Here is a 17,886-nt window from a genome sequence, read left to right as displayed (position 1 = left end):
TCCTTTTGTCTCTGGATGCAATTCAGAGTGATCTTCCTTATTTTAATCTTAAATAGAGTAAATGAATATTCTCTGTGATTCAAAGCTCATTGAAACGTCCTAAGAATTGTAATTCATCTCAAAAAGTGGCATCATCAGATGAGTACATGATATTGGATACTTTTAGCACAAGTAGTATTTTGAATAGAATTTTGGTTTATGTAGAATGCATATGGAAGATGTTGAAACTGAAAAGGAAAATGCTAATCAACTCTCCTGCTACTGCCAACTCCTCTGGGATTTTTGTCCTTCTTGTCCTTTGGTTACTTGGATCATTAGTGTACCTAAGGAGGAAAACAAAAAAAAAACCAAACAACTGTGTTTTAAACAGGTACCCTTCAGTATATGGCACCAGAAATCATAGACAAAGGGCCACGTGGCTATGGGAAGGCTGCAGACATCTGGTCTTTAGGATGCACAATCATCGAGATGGCTACAGGAAAGCCCCCGTTCTATGAGCTGGGAGAGCCGCAAGCAGCTATGTTTAAGGTCAGACATCTTCCTTGCACACCTCTGACCAGTATTTGTAAACACAGGAAGTCTTCTGACTGTTCTGGAGAAGCTAGAATTAAAGATTGCAGGGAAAGATGATAAACAAAATGCTTGGTTAGTGAGGATGTTAAGAAGAATGAGGTGATTCAACTGAGTGGGTGTGTGGTTTTTCAAGAGCATAATGGAGCAATATCAGATACTTAGCTATTTGGTTTTGCTTTGTGAGAGCTGCTACTTGCAACTGCAGGGGTTTATTAATGTGATTGCATACACAGTTTGAAATAGTGTTGTTTGGTTTTCTTCTCAACATTAATCAATTAGTTGGACTTGATGATCTTTGAGGTCTTTTCCAACCTTATTGATTCCATGACTCTATGGGAGTTGAGAACAATATACCACTTTTATGATACAAACACCTTTTTTGATGCTAATTTAGCATTTGGGAAAAGAACAGTGTAGGCCATTGTTTCTCCCTCTCTTCTTCTCAGGTTGGAATGTTTAAAATACACCCAGAGATTCCTGAATCCATGTCTGCAGAAGCCAAGGCTTTCATACTGCGTTGCTTTGAACCAGATCCTGACAAACGAGCTTTTGCTCATGAGCTACTTATAGATGAGTTCCTGAAGGTTTCAAGCAAAAAAAGGAAGTCCCCATCAAAGCTCTCAGGTGAGTGCTGCTAAACTCAATCTGGACTTCTAGTCTTGCCAGTAATACTGTTTCTTGAAACTGCTGCTTTAGTCTTTAAGATGAACACAGCAGATCTCCATGCCAGGTAGACATTCAGTTCTAACCTTTTCCAGCAGCTTGCTTCAGAAATGCTATTGTAGCGGAATTCTATTATGTTGTCACAAAGGTGTTTTATCTAAATATTTCTAATGAGGCTTCTAGAAGTCTTTTCATATTCAGCTTTTGTGTCTTGTGGTTTTATTTTTATTGGAATGGGCTGCCCGAGGAGGTGGTGGAGTCACCATCACTGGAGGTGTTCAGGAGGAGGCTTGACAGGGTGCTTGGTTGCATGGGTTAGTTGGTTGGGTGGTGTTGGATGATAGGTTGGACACGATGATCTTGAAGGTCTCTTCCAACCTGGTCTGGTCTGGTCTGGTCTGGTCTATTCTATTCTATTCTATTCTATTTGTTTTAATTTTTTTGAAATTTGCATATTTTTTCATTTGGAGAATGTTTGCACAGGGTGCATTTTGGGTAGGGTTAGAACTTCCTGTTGTGCCTCAAAGTGAGCAAATTAATATCTGCCCCGTAACAAATGTACATACACAGCATTATTATTTTTTTTTTCATGTACTGGTTCCTGTAGTTTTCTCTGTTATGGGTTGTAACACAAGTTTTGAGACTGTGAATGACATGTTGTATGTGCATATATACTTGAAAATACCTTCTGTATATTTTTAGCATGATACCTCAAAGAAATAAAAATACCAGGTAAAGGAGGTGGAATTGGAACATCAATTTTAGTGTGATTTTCATCCCTCCATATTAAAATTAACTTGAAATCACAATAAATTATGCTTTTTAGAGACTGCAGACAAGAGAGTGCAGATAGTCCAGCAAAATGGGAAGAGAGCTATCCTTTAGACTGTGGTTATTTTCTCATTTAACTTCAACGCATTTAACTTTCTTTTTTCTTTGCTTTTCTCCCACAGTTCTTCCAGCTAACACAAATGGTGAGTCTTATTATACTTCTCTCTCAAAACAGAACTGTGTAGCTACTATGGTTATCACTGATTCTTGTATAATTTGTCACACTGAAGTGTTGCTAAGAGGAGTGGGCAAGAGTGTGAAAATAAGTGACTTCTCTCTGTGAGAAACAGTCTAATTCATGGTGAATATCCTGTGTAATCCTTCCAGACTATGGCTTAATTGTCTAGCCTGGTGGTAATACAGGCATTTGATACACCTTGTCAGGCCTGGGTAGAGGGTAGTTAACTCTTTCAGCAAATTAATTGTAGTGGAGGGTGCAAGAGTGAAACTGAAGACATAGTTACCTCCATGCTGACTTGCTATAAAAGTACATACTGACATATGCACATGTAAAATAGGTATGAATAGTTTCTTGCAGCAATAATGTGCACTTTGGATTTAAAAACAAAAGTTGTGACTTAACATGTGTGACTATGAACTAATTAAACTTGCACAGAAATAATCTGATAAAATGTATCTCATGTGTTTATGTGTCTTATGTGTGTCTTTATATGCATCTTATGTGTTTTATATGCATGTATGGTCTATTCATAAATCTATGTATTTCTATATACACATAAGATTAAGATTTGGCAAGGTGCTTGGATGACTTACCCAGTAGAAACATTTTGCTGCTGCTGGAAGTGTGCACTGATGTTCTAAGATGCACATTCACTCCAGTGGTGATGTTATGTAAGTGAACTTGCAAGAAAGCCCAGCACTTCCATATCTCAGGAAGCTTTTGAATAAAAACATAACTGAAAGATAACTCTATTCCAGAAGAATAAGCTTTAGAAGGTTGGGGGTTTTTTTGTCATTTTTGTTTTAATATTCTGTATTGGTGTGGGGGAAGAGTGGAGTCTTTCTGTTCCCTCTGAAGGAATAAGCTTTTTGCTCCGGAACTGCGATGTCCCTGTTACATTCTAATTCCTGAATGTTTCCATATGAATAGAGTATCTTCGGAGTATTTCCTTGCCTGTTCCTGTTCTGGTGGAAGATACAAGTAGCAGCAGTGAATATGGCTCTGTCTCACCTGATACAGAATTGAAAATTGATCCATTCTCTTTCAAAACAAGAGCCAAATCCTGTGGAGAAAAAGATGGGAAGGGAATCCGGTCCCTTTTCCTGAGGTAAAGAACTCTCTGGCATTTATGTTATACAGTAGATTAGGAATGTGTGTATTGCTTTCATAAAGTTTCCTTTCACTGAGTGTCTTCCATTCAGCATCCCAGATGAACATTTTGAGGATCACAGTGCACCTCCTTCACCGGAAGAGAAGGATTCTGGGTTTTTCATGCTGAAGAAGGACAGTGAAAGGAGAGCCACTCTTCACAGGATATTAAGTGAGGACCAGGAGGAGGTGGTGCGAAACTTGATGGAAGCTTTGGCTCAGGTAAAGTAATTCCAGAAGGCAGCCAAAATGTTATGGAATTCGTAGACTTATCTGCAGTTACTTGGAACTTTTGAAATTATACATAGTAAAGCAATTTAAAAAATAAAGCTTTCATGGTTTACTGTTTTACTTGGGGTATTAAAATTGTTTATGCTACATCATGTGTGCCTTTTGTTTGCAAATACTATAATGTATACCTGGATATTAGTGCTGGCCAGACAATGAAAATCATGGTTTGATGTTAATGTATTTTGACAATGGTTTTCAAATGGGACTGATTGAGGCTGTCAGGTCAGTACATCTAGGATAGATCATCCCCAGGAGGCTCTTACCTTGCCCCCCCTTTTGGAGTTCTATTTTTAGCTGATGGGTTTCACACAGAGAGGTGGGCTGGCTGGTATACCATGGCTTTCTACCCAACAGCCATAAAAGAGGAGTGAGTAGGCTAGGGAGGAAAAGACATTTCAGCTATTCCTCACAGCAGTGGGGAATACACATGGAGGGGAGGGAAGGTGAAGTAACAGTGGGAGCAACAGCAAACAACAAAATAATTGCAGAATGACCTTTTGGCCCTCCTTTCAGGGAATGATCACAGTTAAGGATGACACTGAATAAATTACAGGTCATGACCATGCTGCTAAATGTTACAACACCTTAATTGGATGATACGGGGTTTTGTTCTTACTTGTAATGTTTGTGTTAGTTAATTGACTCACTCCATTCTCAAGGTTAAGTATTTGTGTAAAATGTGACAACTCACCTTCCAAAGATAGTACTGTTTAGAAACTGATGCAAAGCAATATGATTCTAATGCATGAACTACAGTTTATGTAATTGGAAATGGCTGCTATTTCACTAAAAAAGGGCTTCTAACTCTTGGTGGAAGGGAGAGAGGGAGGAACCCACAGTTGCCCTGGTAACTACAGAACTTGTTAAAATAGGAGACCATAAGAGAGGTGCTCATGATCTCTGCTTTGCTAGTGTTGCTATAACAGAGACAGTTGTTAGCAGGTGTATGAAAGGAATAATCAGTGATTGTGTGAGGCTGAAACTCAATCACGAAATCCAGAGGGGGTGCTTGGTGTTTCATGCCTTCCTCAGCTGGGGCTGGAGCAGTTCAAGAGAAGAGCAGACAGACACGGAGTTCTGGAGCAGAAGAATTCAAAGCATGTGTGGCCTTCAGGAGGATGCAGAGCACAGACTCATGAATGCTGTTTTCTCCCTTGAGAAAGGGACCCTGGTGAAAGAGTAGGAAACTTACACAAACCACCAGAAAGTGGTAGCAACTGCAGTTTAACAAGAACTCAAATGCCAAAAGTTGCTTGTTAGGCCTTACCAGGATTTATGCTTTGCTAGTGCTTTTTCCTTCACAAAACGTTACCTAAGAACTATCTTAACGAAGTCATGAAGACAGGGCAGGGGACTGACCACCCCAAAGTAGTATTAGGGAGCCATACTGGTTGCCCTGTTGCCAACATGCCTTGATGGACTTAGGTCCTGTAGTCCAAGGCTACAGTGTGTTGTGTTCAGCTGTCTGCCCTAATGGCTTTTTAATTATTTACACAAAAAGGAGATGAACCATCCACTGCAATATAGCAAATCAGTCCTCCAAATCATATCAGAATTAGAGGCTAGGATCTTTTATCCCAGCAATGGGTGCTTTAGTCAGTGGAATGTTTGTCTGCTCTAGACAGTCGTCTTTTTTTCAGTTTCTCTCAAATTGTTTTTAGAATAAACCTTTATTAGAATAAACCAAACCAGGTTGGAAGAGACCTTCTAGATCATCGTGTCCAACCCATCAACCAATCCAACCCACCCAAACAGCTAACCCATGGCACCAAGCACCCCATCAAGTCTCCTTCTGAACACCTTCAATGACGGCGACTCCACCACCTTCCCGGGCAGCCCATTCCAATGGGCAATCACTCTTTCTGTATAGAACTTCTTCCTAACATCCAACCTGAACCTCCCCTGGCACAGCCTGAGACTGTGTCCTCTTGTTCTGGTACTGGCTGCCTGGGAGAAGAGACCATCATCATCCTGTCTACAACCTCCCTTCAGGCAGTTGTAGAGAGTTATAAGGTCACCCCTGAGTCTCCTCTTCTCCAGGCTGAGCAACCCCAGCTCCCTCAGCCTCTCCTCATAGGGCTTGTGTTCCAAACCCCTCACCAACTTTGTTGCTCTTCTCTGGACTCGTTCCAGCAAGTCAACATCCTTCCTAAACTGAGGGGCCCAGAACTGGACACAGTACTCGAGGTGTGGCCTAACCAGTGCAGTGTACAGGGGCAGAATGACCTCCCTGCTCCTGCTGGCCACACTGTTCTTGATGCAGGCCAGGATGCCATTGGCCCTCTTGGCTGCCTGGGCACACTGCAGGCTCATGTTCAGCCTACCATCAACCAGCACCCCCAGGTCCCTCTCTGCCTGGCTGCTCTTCATCCTGATCAGAATTAAGTAACTAAAAACCTCAACGTCATTGATGTCTGGGCAGTTGTAACAGTCATGGCACAGAACTGGCAAATGCAACAGAACCAAATGCTGTGTGTCCTTCTGTTATGGAACTCAGTGTTAGGTACCTTTAGTCCTTATAAATAATTACTTATCAAATGCTTATTCTGAAGGAAGTTACTTGATGTTTAATAATTAGTACAGTGTTCTATCTCTGGCTTAATATTTGGAATTGAAATTTGTATTCAAGTGGCAAAACTTTACTTTAGAGAGTAAATACTGTACTCTGATTGCTAGTTAATTATGCTGGTTATTGTGTGAATGCTTTTGAGGTTTTTGACACTTTGGTAGCCCATGTGAAAACAGAAAAGCTTTTAAAAATGGGCATATGAATATTTATAATAGAAAGATCAGAGATTTGTAGATGAGAGATCGTAGACCTAAGAATAGGTAAGTGTAGAAGTTCCATATCAATGGAATTTATGTAAGAAAGAATACCTCCAAGCCTTCTGCATAGTTTGATTAGTCCCTTCCTTTAAATGCTACTGTGGGACTTTGCACGTTGTCTCCCTGAGGCACTCTGAAATTAGAGGCTGTATGAAGTAGATTTGTTTGCAATTGGGAATAATCTATAGTATTCAGTGCACAGTTTATTTATTCACATCTTTTTACTCCTGTACAGTGAGACAGAGAGACTGTAGTGTGCACACACATATTCAACAACTGCTATGAAGCAAAATCAGCTACTTGCTTGTCTAGTAACCTGCATTACCAGGGAGCTCAGTGCTAGAGCTCTGTGCTGCTGTAGTTATGCTGCTGCCATTATCTGACCTGCAGCTGCACCTTTCCGTTAACCATAGCAATAGTTTCTGCAAATCCGTCTTGCCAACTGACATTATTGGCTAAAGTCCCTCAGAGTGTGTATTTCAGAAGATGGCTATCAAAACTATTTCTTTTCCTCTCTCTTCTACCAGGGAGCTGAAGAACCCAAGCTGAAATGGGAACATATCACAACACTTGTTTCCAGCCTCAGAGAATTTGTACGGTCCACGGATCGCAAAATCATCGCAACCACTCTTTCGAAATTGAAACTGGAGTTAGACTTCGACAGCCATGGTATCAGTCAAGTGCAGCTTGTGCTGTTTGGTTTTCAAGATGCTGTAAGTTGTCATTTTTACTGAGAACTTCACACACCAAAACTGACACTCCCCAAGAATCTAGAAGCCATAAGCAAACAAAACTTCATTAACTTCCACCCAGAGCTACTGAAACGCTGTTTGAAGGCTTTGAACCTGTAATAACAAACTCCCAGTCCACAGATATGACTTGGTTTGGTTTCCACATGGTCCTTTGGCAGCATGCAAACCCTAAATGCAGTTGTTGAGATTTTGCCAATTAAAGATCTAGGAGGTTCAGCATAGTTGTGTATACATTATGGCATAATACTAAAGCAGGAAAAGTTATTCTCATTTTGGGGTGTTTTCTGGTAACTAAGACCAATACTAAATACCAGGCTTATCCTCCAAAAATGCATATATCTTGAATCCAATTTCTCTTACACACTAATATATTAAACCACTCTGTCTCCAACAGTAGTCTAACTTGTAATATTGTATTGAGTTCTTACTCTAGTATTTTTTGATAGCAGCAAATTTCTGTCACACTACACATTTGAATTTCAACTTATCATAGTATCAGTCAGGGTTGGAAGGGACCACAAGGATCATCTAGTTCCAACCCCCCTGCCATGGGCAGGGACACCCCACACCAGATCAGCCTGGCCAGAGCCTCATCCAGCCTGCTCTTAAACACCTCCAGGGATGGGGCCTCAACCACCTCCCTGGACAACCCATTCCAGGGCTTCACCACTCACATGGTGAAGAACTTCCCCCTCATTTCCAGCCTGAATCTCCCCACCTCCAGGTTCATTCCATTCCCCCTAGTCCTATCACTACCTGAGATCCTGAGAAGTCCCTCCCCAGCCTTCTTGTAGGCCCCCTTCAGATACTGGAAGGCCACAATTAGGTCACCTCAGAGCCTTATAATACACAGGATAAGAAGGAAGGGAAAAAAGCTTACTTTCTGTCAGTAATTAATACAAAAATTACTATTTCCTACAGTGAGCAGCCACATGCACACACTGAAATCCTTTAAATATCTAGTTAACTGAAAGCAAATGTTTTCTCTTCTTAAGCTGTGTAAATGTTAGATCAGAAGCAATTAGGCTTAGTGATTAAGATGAATAATCAACATGGGAGGGTGCGTCTGTGCTGGGCATCATTTGTCCAGAATGAAGTCAGGTAGCAAAAATGAAATGACAATCTGGATAGGCATTTGAGGTGGATGATTCTGTTAGCATTTAAATCTGGGACAGTCTGATGAGTAACAGAGATGTCAGGAAGGATTGTATAGCATGCCAACTATTTGTTGTGTAGACTTCATGGACAAGATTTAGGTGCTGTTTATGGAAAAAAACCAACCATAATCCTCATGTGTGAAATGAAATTTCTCTTTAAAAGAGAAATTTCCAGTAGTTGAAGTTGTCTCTTCTGAGTCTTTACTTCAGCCCTCTGTTCTGTTTAGTCTCATTATAAATACTATTTTGATATTTGGAAGAAAACAAAGCAAAACAAAACAAAACAGGCAACAAATGTAAAAGATTAAGAAAAAAATTGAAAGGAGAAAAGTGCAAACACCTGTTGGAGATGTTACTGGGCATCAGTTGTTCAGCAGTATTGCCTGAATCATGTTATTGTCAGTAAAAATTTTACCCTGTTCTGTTAACTTAGAATCATAGAATTGTTCTGGTTGGAAGAGACCTTTCAGATCATCAAGTCCAGCCATTAACCCTGCCAGTACTGCCAGGTCACCACTAAACCATGTCCCCCTGCACCACATCTACATGGCTTATCAATCCTTCCAGGGATGCAGACTCGTGCACTTTCCTGGGCAGCCTGTTTCGGGGCTTGACAACCCTTTTGGGAGAGAAATTTTTCCTAATGTGCAACCTAAACCTCCCCTGGTGCAACTTGAGGCCATTTCCTCCTGTCCTTCCTTAGAAGAGATGGACCTCTACCTCACAACAACCTCCTTTCAAAGTTTTGTGGAAAGCAAGGTCTCCCCCACCCTCCTTTTTTCCAGATTAAATGACCCCAGTTCCCTTAGCTCCTCCTCAGAAGACTTATGCTCTAGACCCTTCACCAGCTTTGTTGCCCTTTGGACATGCTCCAGCACCTCAATGTCCTTCTTTCCTGGTGAGGGGCCCAAAACTGAACCCAGTACCTTGAGCCATGACCTCACTAGTGCCTAGGACAGGGCAGGGATCACTTCCCTAGTCCTGCTGGCCACACTATTGCTGATACAAACCAGGATGCTTTACTCCCTTCCCTGCTGTGCTCACTTCATCACTGTAAGTTGCTGGCTTTTTAACTAATAAATGTCTCTTTCATTCCTATCTGTTATTTAACTAAGATAACCCACAGAAAGTTTAAAGAAAAGCTTTCCTTTATACATGCCTAGTTTTCAGTCTTTTGGACATACATCAGAGATATAGTAGAGCACCGAAATCCAAATCAGTATCAAGACCTCAGGTATTACAGAGACTGGGATATTGCTAAAAGTAAGGAAAAGTTGTTCCCCTGTTAACAGGACTAAATAAGGTAACCTCAGGTAACAAGGTTTCATAATCACAATATCCTCATTGAAGCAATGAAGAAAAAGTAGTTTTGTGCTGTAATGTAAATAGTTCAGTCACATCAGTGTGGGTTGTTGTGTGCTTGACAAAGGTACATCCTGCTTCTTTGGTAAATAGGCTGCACGTAGCTGAACACGTTGTCACTGTCTTGTCAGGAGTCAGTATGGGAAAGTGCAGAGTGCCCGCCAGCAGAAGTTGTGCTGCCTCAGAGGGTCGTGGGCGAGCCTTTGGAGCACTTAGCTGCTATCCAAACGTTGGGCAGAGGGCAGGCTGCCCCGGCACAGCTGACAGCTCCCCAAGTCCAAGCACAGTGCCCAAGTGCCATCTTGTGGCCATCTGTTGTAGAATTGAGAAGATGTAGGTAGTGTGGTGAATTGACCCCAGCTGGCTGGTAGTTGCTTGCTCACTGCTAGCAGGATGAAGCAAAGAATCAGAAGAGTAAAACATAAGAAAACTTGTAGGTCAAGATAAAGACTGCTTAGTACATGAAGAAGGACCACCCCCCCCGCCAGACCTGAGAAGTGATGCAAATGGAATCATTCAGTATTAGCAGACTAATGCCCAGGCAGGCCCTGAGCAACGACTCCTTTAGAAAAGCTACCCCCCCGACTTTTCTTGTTGAATATGATATTATATGGAAGGAAATATCTCTCAGGTCAGCTTGAGTCAGCTATGTGAGCAATGTTCCCTTCCAGCATTTAGTCTACCCTCAGCCTACTCACTGGTGGGACAACGTAAGAAACAGAGGAGGTCTTGACACTGTGCACATTCTGCTCAGCAATAGCTAAAACATCAGTGTGTTATCAAAGCTGGTTTAGTCACCAGCCTGAAACATAGCAACACCATGCGAACTGCTGTGAAGAAAATTAACTCTATCCCAGCTAAACCAATTGCTGCATTACTGAATATTGTTGCTTTGGGGCAGTACGATTAATAATGCCTTCTGAAGGCATCCTTTTGGTACTGTCAGATATCTTTTACAGAGAGAAGAGAATTAACCTACTCTGTTTTTGTAGGAAGACCTAAGAGTGGAATACTGTCTTACTACATTTTTTTTTTAGTAAGCAGTAGTTGCTACATTTTTTTTTTATGTCTTTGAGTAATTTCATCATTTCCTAAACATTGTTATATTTGTTTCTTTCTGCCACTTCTTGAGTGTGCTGTTTCTATGGAGTCTGTTGCTTTGGATTGCTTCCATGGCTGGAAAACACCACCAAGTCTGTTCTGTGCTGTTGCCAACTACTGTGGCTAGACGTTTTGTTGTAGCACTGTCACCCCACCTGCTTCTTGAAAAATGATTCCCACAAGGCAGAGACATTCTTGCAAGTGGTATGGAGCATTCAGAGAGGCACCTGGGAATATGGCTAAAAATGGTTTGAAAACAAGCCTATAGTCAATTAGGGAAACCCCAGTGTAGAAAACTATCTGATTGTATGAAGTAAAAAGCAGGAGAGAGAGAAAGGCACAGTATGCAGTTGAAGTCCTCTGACTATTTAAACTAATATTAACTAATTATTTTCTGTATCAAGAAGGATCAGCATTCCATTAGTTCTTTGATATTTCCTGCAATTGGGCTCCAAGCAAGCAGTGAAAATTATACCCCTAACCCCCCCAAGATTAATTATCTTAAGTTACAATCCTTTCATAGTATAGCCCTTGGTATTTGTCTTGCTAGCCTTCTTTTTATGTTTCTCTCCACACCCATGAAGGTTAAATAAACTTCAGTATCACAGTCATCAAAAAAATCACTTAACACAGGACCTGCTACCTGACACTAAATGCACAATATTGCATGACTTGTAGTAAAAGGGGAGAAGCTGGCTGTGTTGCTAGATTCTTTATTCAATGACAACATGAAATGGTCTTAATCACCTGCTTTTGATACAGCATCTGCAAGTTCCAACACTTTATACAATGATGAACTATACCAAAACTTAAAACTGTAACAGCTGAATTAATTCTCTGTTGCCAGGTCAATAAAGTTCTCCGAAACCATAACATCAAGCCACATTGGATGTTTGCATTGGACAGCATAATCAGAAAAGCTGTGCAGACTGCTATTACTATTCTGGTTCCAGGTGAGTGATTTTTTAATAATCAGCAAATATTTATCAGCTGATTTCTTTAAATGTGCTCAAGAGTTGTGATCACAATTCTTCACTCAAGATTCTGAAACCAGAAGTGGCCTTTATGCTGCTCACTGTCTGGCTTGGAACTCAAAATCAGTGTGTTGGCCAAGTTATTTTGGAAAGCATGTCTAATCTAAACCATTCTGCAACACAATGAGCAGTGGTAGGCTAGGGTGCTCTGGGGACTCCTTTTTTGAGGTGCATAAATGCTGCCTTCTGAAACCCAAAGGACAGACCACTTGCCAGTGCATGCCAGTTTTAGGAGGTGTTTTACAATGTGTAGATTAATGATGTGCTTGTGGAGCACTTGGAACTCTCTGTCTCCTGGTTGGAAGCTGTCTAGAGAAAAGAAATCTGCAGTGCCTGCAGTTTGAATATTGTGTTTTGAATGTTGTGTAAGTAGAATGCACAGCACAGCTGCAGAAAGGAATCTGTAGCCCATTCTGTTACTGGCCTACCTATTTCCAGACTTAGCTTCTCTGCTGCTTCTTAATTTTTAAGCTTCTGTTTACCCTGGTTTTCAAATACATGATTTCATGCTTTAAGTCTGAAGACCTATGTTCCTGGTGTTTTACAGTGGGTTAAGTCTGAAATTATCACAAGGCCATCTGCAAATTCCAACAAAAGCTACAGCTCTTTCTGTTCTCCATAGTATTTTCTGCATCCCCAGAGCAAGGTACAAAGATTAAACAGGATTTCTGTGTTACTTACAAGTCATAAGGAAAATCTTGTCTTTTGGTTAGAATGCTGAACACCTTTAACAGGCATGTACTTTATTGCTGTATAATACAAGTACTGTAGAAGTCCTCCTTAATAGATTCTTTTTCTCCAGACAGCACAGTACTAGCATTGAGTGTATGTAGTCAAGCTTAAACAAAAGCCTCTGTGCTTTAGCAGCTTTTGGCCACAGATCATCTCTAACTCTTCCCTAACTGTCTTACTCTACTCTGATTGCTTTCCTTTGCCTTTACCTATCTGGTTTTTATTATCATTATCATTATTAATTTATTTGGTGGATTGGTTTGGGGTGGGTTGGTTGTTTTTCTGTCCCTATGAATGATTTATCTCTAAATGTGTGGGATTTCTTTTTTTTTTTTTTAAGCAGATATTTCACAGTGGTACTGTCTGTTAGTGAACAAAGGCAAACCAAGCTTCTGTTCTTACTAGCATGACATAGAAATTTAAAGCAAATTCAAACATTTGCTTAGAAATCTTCTTGTAATATATAACAGATCTGCATTCTTTAATTTAGAGTAGGCAAAGCTCTTAAGTGTGTTCAGCTTTGAAGAATGTATCATAGTATCAGTCAGGGTTGGAAGGGACCACAAGGATCATCTAGCTCCAACCCCACTGCCATGGGCAGGGACACCCCACACTAGATCAGGCTGGACAGAGCCTCATCCAGCCTGGTCTTAAACACCTCCAGGGACGGGGCCCCAACCACCTCCCTGGACAACCCATTCCAGGGCTTCACCACTCTCATGGTGAAGAACTTCCCCCTCACAGCTAGCCTGAATCTCCCCACCTCCAGCTTCATTCCATTCCCCCTAGTCCTATCACTACCTGAGATCCTGACAAGTCCCTCCCCAGCCTTCTTGCAGGCCCCCTTCAGATACTGGAAGGCCACAATAAGGTCTCCTCAGGGCCTTCTCTTCTGCAGACTGAACAGCCCCAACTCTTTCAGTCTGTCCTCATAGGAGAGGTGCTCCAGCCCTCTGATCATCCTCGTGGCCCTTCTCTGGACACGTTCCAGCACCTCCATATCCCTCTTGTAGTAGGGGCTCCAGAACTGGACACAGTACTCCAGGTGGGGTCTCACCAGAGCTGAGTAGAGGGGGAGAATCACCTCCCTTGACCTGCTAGCCACACTTCTGATGCAGCCCAGGATCTGATTGGCTTTGTGGGCTGCAAGTATGTATGTAGCATTGAAATGAAGAGACAAAACAGATCAAGGAATGAAATATCCCTCTAGTAAAGCAATGTACTTGTTAGTTCTTTGGCAGAAATGATTCAAGCATACTACATTTATTTTTTTGTCTCCCTGAATCACGCTTGGGTTTTGTATGTTTTGGTGAAGAGACTAAAGGGAATGCTCAGCAGTAAGAAGCAAGAATTTAAAGAAGGGAGAGAGATTTGTATGAAATGGTTAGAATTGACAGATGTTGTTGCATTAACATGCTGTGTAGGAGTATAAGATCTGGTAAGTTCTGTTAGGCAGTTTAAACAGAGAATAACAGAAACCAGAGTACCCATAGCTTTGTGTACTCAGTTTTGTGGATGAATATTGTTACAAAATATTCAGCTTTCTCCCTGATAAGTAGAAGGGAAATGTGGTGCTTTTTAGTTTTTGAGAGAGGGGCATCTGTTTTGTTATTTCCTCTCTATGGATCTGGATACAATTTTGTTGTTGTTGTTAAACACAGTATTCCTATGAGAGAATGCTAAATACGCCAGAATAGCAACAACACAAACAGGTGGATATGGGGAAAAAAAAAGGGTTATTGGTTTAATAAAACATTTCAGGTCAGACACATGAGAAATTACAAACCACTGAGATTGGAATTAAGCAGAAGGAAGTACTTCTGCTGTGCATAGTACTTCAGCCCAATTTGACATGAAGTGCTTGCCATATCTGGAATCTTGTTCATCAGATTTTTGGTTATTAGAGCTTTTGACTATTCAATAGGCTGAATAATAATCAGCATAAACTAATGTGATGTTATGTTCTGGTAGTCTTTAAACCATGCTACAGGACTTCCCAGATTGGTTTAACCAAAGCTGTAGGATGGTCTGTAAACAGTCACATAGGTCTGCTTTTGCTTTAATGCTTAATATCACAGACAATAACATACAATAATAACATCTATACAATGACATCTTTAATGTTTTTGTTTGTTTGTTTCGCTTATATTTTTATGTGACTAACAGAATTGAGGCCACATTTTAGTCTTGCATCTGAAAGTGATACAGCAGATCAAGATGATATAGAAGTTGAAGATCAAGATGAACAGCCTCAGAATCAAACAATCCAACAGCCTTGCATTGTCATGGAAGATGCAGTAGCTACTTCAGGTGTAAGCACGCTCAGCTCTACAGTATCCCATGACTCCCAGGCTGTTCACAGAACACTGAGTGTCCAGCTGGGCAGACTAAAATTAGAGACAAACAGGTAAGTCTGAACATGAGGAGACACTAGCCTGTGATAGTATGTGTATTGTTTTGCTTTTAAATCTATATGCTAGAATACTAATGACAGTATCAGCATTCCATAGCACTGCAAGTTGTTCATTGAAATGATGTTCATTGTTTAGCTGTGACTGATCACTTATACCCATTTTATTCGTTTCAAAGGAATAGTGATGCAAGTTAAGGTCAATCTTGATTTCAGGTGACCTTTCAAGGAAGGCATGAAAAAAATGAGCTTGCTGCCAGGCTTCTGCTTTTTCTCACCTTCATATGCTGTTTATGGCTGATGAATGATACTGTGTTTTGTTTCCATTAAGGCAGAACTTGCTGTTCTTTTCTGTAGTTACTCTTGGGCAATGAACTCAAGCTAGTGGACAGCCACACATGAACTCTACAAGAAAACTGCTTGAGACTTGTTTTGTGCATAGAATTCACTGCAGCAGGGTCTGTGCTTACCAGCAGACGTTACTTTTATACTATATAAATTTTGTTCATCAGAGGAAGATGGGGGAAATGGGTGTGTTGTTTAGAGAAGAAATAAGCTAGGAAACTGGATATTGGGTTGGGTTTTGGGGTTGGTTTTGTTTGTGGTGTTTGCTTTTTTTAATACACATATTCCATTTTAAACCTGAGAACCTTGTTTGTTTAAGAAGTGTCAGAGACAAATCTGTCTCCATTTTTTTTAATCCAAATAATCTTCTATAGCTTTTTGTTTTCTCATATATATATATATACACACACACACATATATATATCAGATAGTCTGTTTAAAGTAGGTATTTTAGCTTTTGCAGTATCTGATTTACGACGTTGGATTTCCTACTGACCTCAGTACATTTTGAATATGGTCTTGATAGAGAACATGCCTTCAATATGACAGTTGTTATGCTGCCAGAAAACTTTGTGATTTTTCCAATGTAAATGAAAATGTTAAATTTCACTTTTCAATGTGTCCACGAATTTTGCCATCATTAATATATCAGACTGCAATATTTGTAATAAAGTAGTGGTGTTTTTGAGTTCTTACTTTACAATTCCTATTTTTGCTGCTGGTAGTTTTACTGCCTTATTGATACACTTAAATACATAAATAATTTTGACTGGCTCACTTTACTTCCCAAGTTCATGATGAGGATTAGTATCAGAAGTGATCAGTTTGCAGAGGTACTCAGTTTAGGAAGGATGTTGACTTGCTGGAGCGTGTCCAGAGAAGGGCAACAAAGTTGGTGAGGGGCTTGGAACACAAGCCCTACGAGGAGAGGCTGAGGGAGCTGGGGATGCTTAGCCTGGAGAAGAGGAGACTCAGGGGTGACCTTATTGCTCTCTACAACTACCTGAAGGGGGGTTGTAGACAGGCAGAGGTTGGTCGCTTCTCCCAGGCAGCCAGAACAAGAGGACACAGTCTCAGGCTGCGCTAGGGAAGGTTCAGGCTGGAGGTCAGGAGGAAGTTTTACACAGAGAGAGTGATTGCCCATTGGAATGGGCTGCCCGGGGAGGTGGTGGAGTCACCATCGCTAGAGGTGTTCAGGAGGAGACTTGACAGGGTGCTTGGTTACATGGTTTAGTTGATTAGGTGGTGTTGGATGATAGGTTGGATGTGATGATCTTGAAGGTCTCTTCCAACCTGGTCTGGTCTATTCTATTCTATTCTGTTCTGTTCTGTTCTATTCTATTCTACTGTTTTCTATGCTTCACTCTTGTAATTTTCCCAAATGTAAAGCTTTTGGCCAAATAACTGCATTCTGTCATTCATGCAGAAATTTTGAGGTAAATAGTATGAACAGTTGTTTGAGTATTAATTAAAGCTTCATTGGCATAAGCAGCAAGCAATTATCAAGAAAAAAATATGATTATTTTATAGGCCCTGGAGGCCTTTACAACTAGAATGGGTAGAGGAGGAATACATTAACTGAAAGGTGACTGCACATCTGCCTGGACAGAACATCAGCCTGCACTAAGATTAACCAAGCCGTGAGTCTGCATAGTGGCACAAAGCAGCTCTGTTCACATGCAGCCTGGAGTTGCTAGCTCAAGTGTGCAAGCACTCAAATGCAACAGTGCTGCTGGTAGGCCTGCATGCAAGCTTAAAAGTAGGGCTAGGTAGTTTTCTAAAGCAATCATAAGGGATGTAGCTTCCTTCTGTGCAAACATGGGTAAGGTAACACATTCTCTAGCTGAAGTCCAGAATATCCTTATATTTCAGTGTTGCAGAATAAAAGCTGCAGTGCTTAACTGATAAGTAAAATCTTAAAGCAAACAGACCAAAACAAACACCAAGCCACAGAACAACAACAGAAAAAGAACTCTAAAGCCCCCAACAAAACAAATAAACACAACTGAATTAAAATCTAACTAAAATAGTTATTGCATAGCTCTCAGGCTGACAAAGGCTTCAAGAAAGGCAAGAAGGTGCTGCAGAACTTCCAAAGACTCAGAAGACAGTGATAGGTTTTTTGAGGTGTTCTCAATTTCTCCAACCAAGTCCCTCAATGCATATTGTTCACAAATCCTCCTTCTTACTAAAATACTTTTCTGAAACAACAAATTGCAGGATTTCACTCACTAATTTTCCATTGTATTCTGATTATTTTTCTTTGATCAGTTTGAAGGCTGCTGACCACTGAATCTTTCTGGGTTTCTCTCTGGGTTTGTGTTATGAAGGAAGTCAACATGGGCTGTAATTTGTTGCTGCTTGAGACTCTCAAATGTAATTTCTTAGGAGAGGACATATGGTGTTTTGTCTCCTCTTTTCTCACTCTTCATATAGCATAAGAGGATAGGCACAAAGTGCCTAGCATGTCAGGAAGGTA

The 17,886-nt window shown here is 40.8% G+C and overlaps 1 protein-coding gene across 2 annotated transcripts in view; it reads left to right on the top strand.

Moving 5' to 3' along the window:
- The window catches only part of MAP3K5 (mitogen-activated protein kinase kinase kinase 5), a 140,510-nt gene that overhangs the window by 118,263 nt on the left and 4,361 nt on the right, over nt 1–17,886 (top strand). For both annotated transcript variants that reach the window (XM_068150195.1, XM_068150186.1), the window contains 8 exons: nt 371–528; nt 1,020–1,197; nt 2,190–2,210; nt 3,179–3,356; nt 3,451–3,619; nt 7,042–7,227; nt 11,734–11,839; nt 14,819–15,059. In XM_068150195.1, the coding sequence (XP_068006296.1) occupies nt 371–528; nt 1,020–1,197; nt 2,190–2,210; nt 3,179–3,356; nt 3,451–3,619; nt 7,042–7,227; nt 11,734–11,839; nt 14,819–15,059 (1,237 nt within the window). The remainder of the gene's footprint in view (nt 1–370; nt 529–1,019; nt 1,198–2,189; nt 2,211–3,178; nt 3,357–3,450; nt 3,620–7,041; nt 7,228–11,733; nt 11,840–14,818; nt 15,060–17,886) is intronic.

The sequence above is a fragment of the Melanerpes formicivorus genome, unplaced genomic scaffold (genome assembly GCF_026170545.1).
Source record: "Melanerpes formicivorus ecotype bairdi unplaced genomic scaffold, bMelFor1.0.p_v2 SCAF_2, whole genome shotgun sequence".
In the NCBI taxonomy this organism is placed as follows: Eukaryota; Metazoa; Chordata; class Aves; order Piciformes; family Picidae; genus Melanerpes; species Melanerpes formicivorus.
The sequence above is the reverse complement of the archived record's forward strand: the minus strand, read 5'-3'. Positions and strand labels throughout refer to the sequence as shown.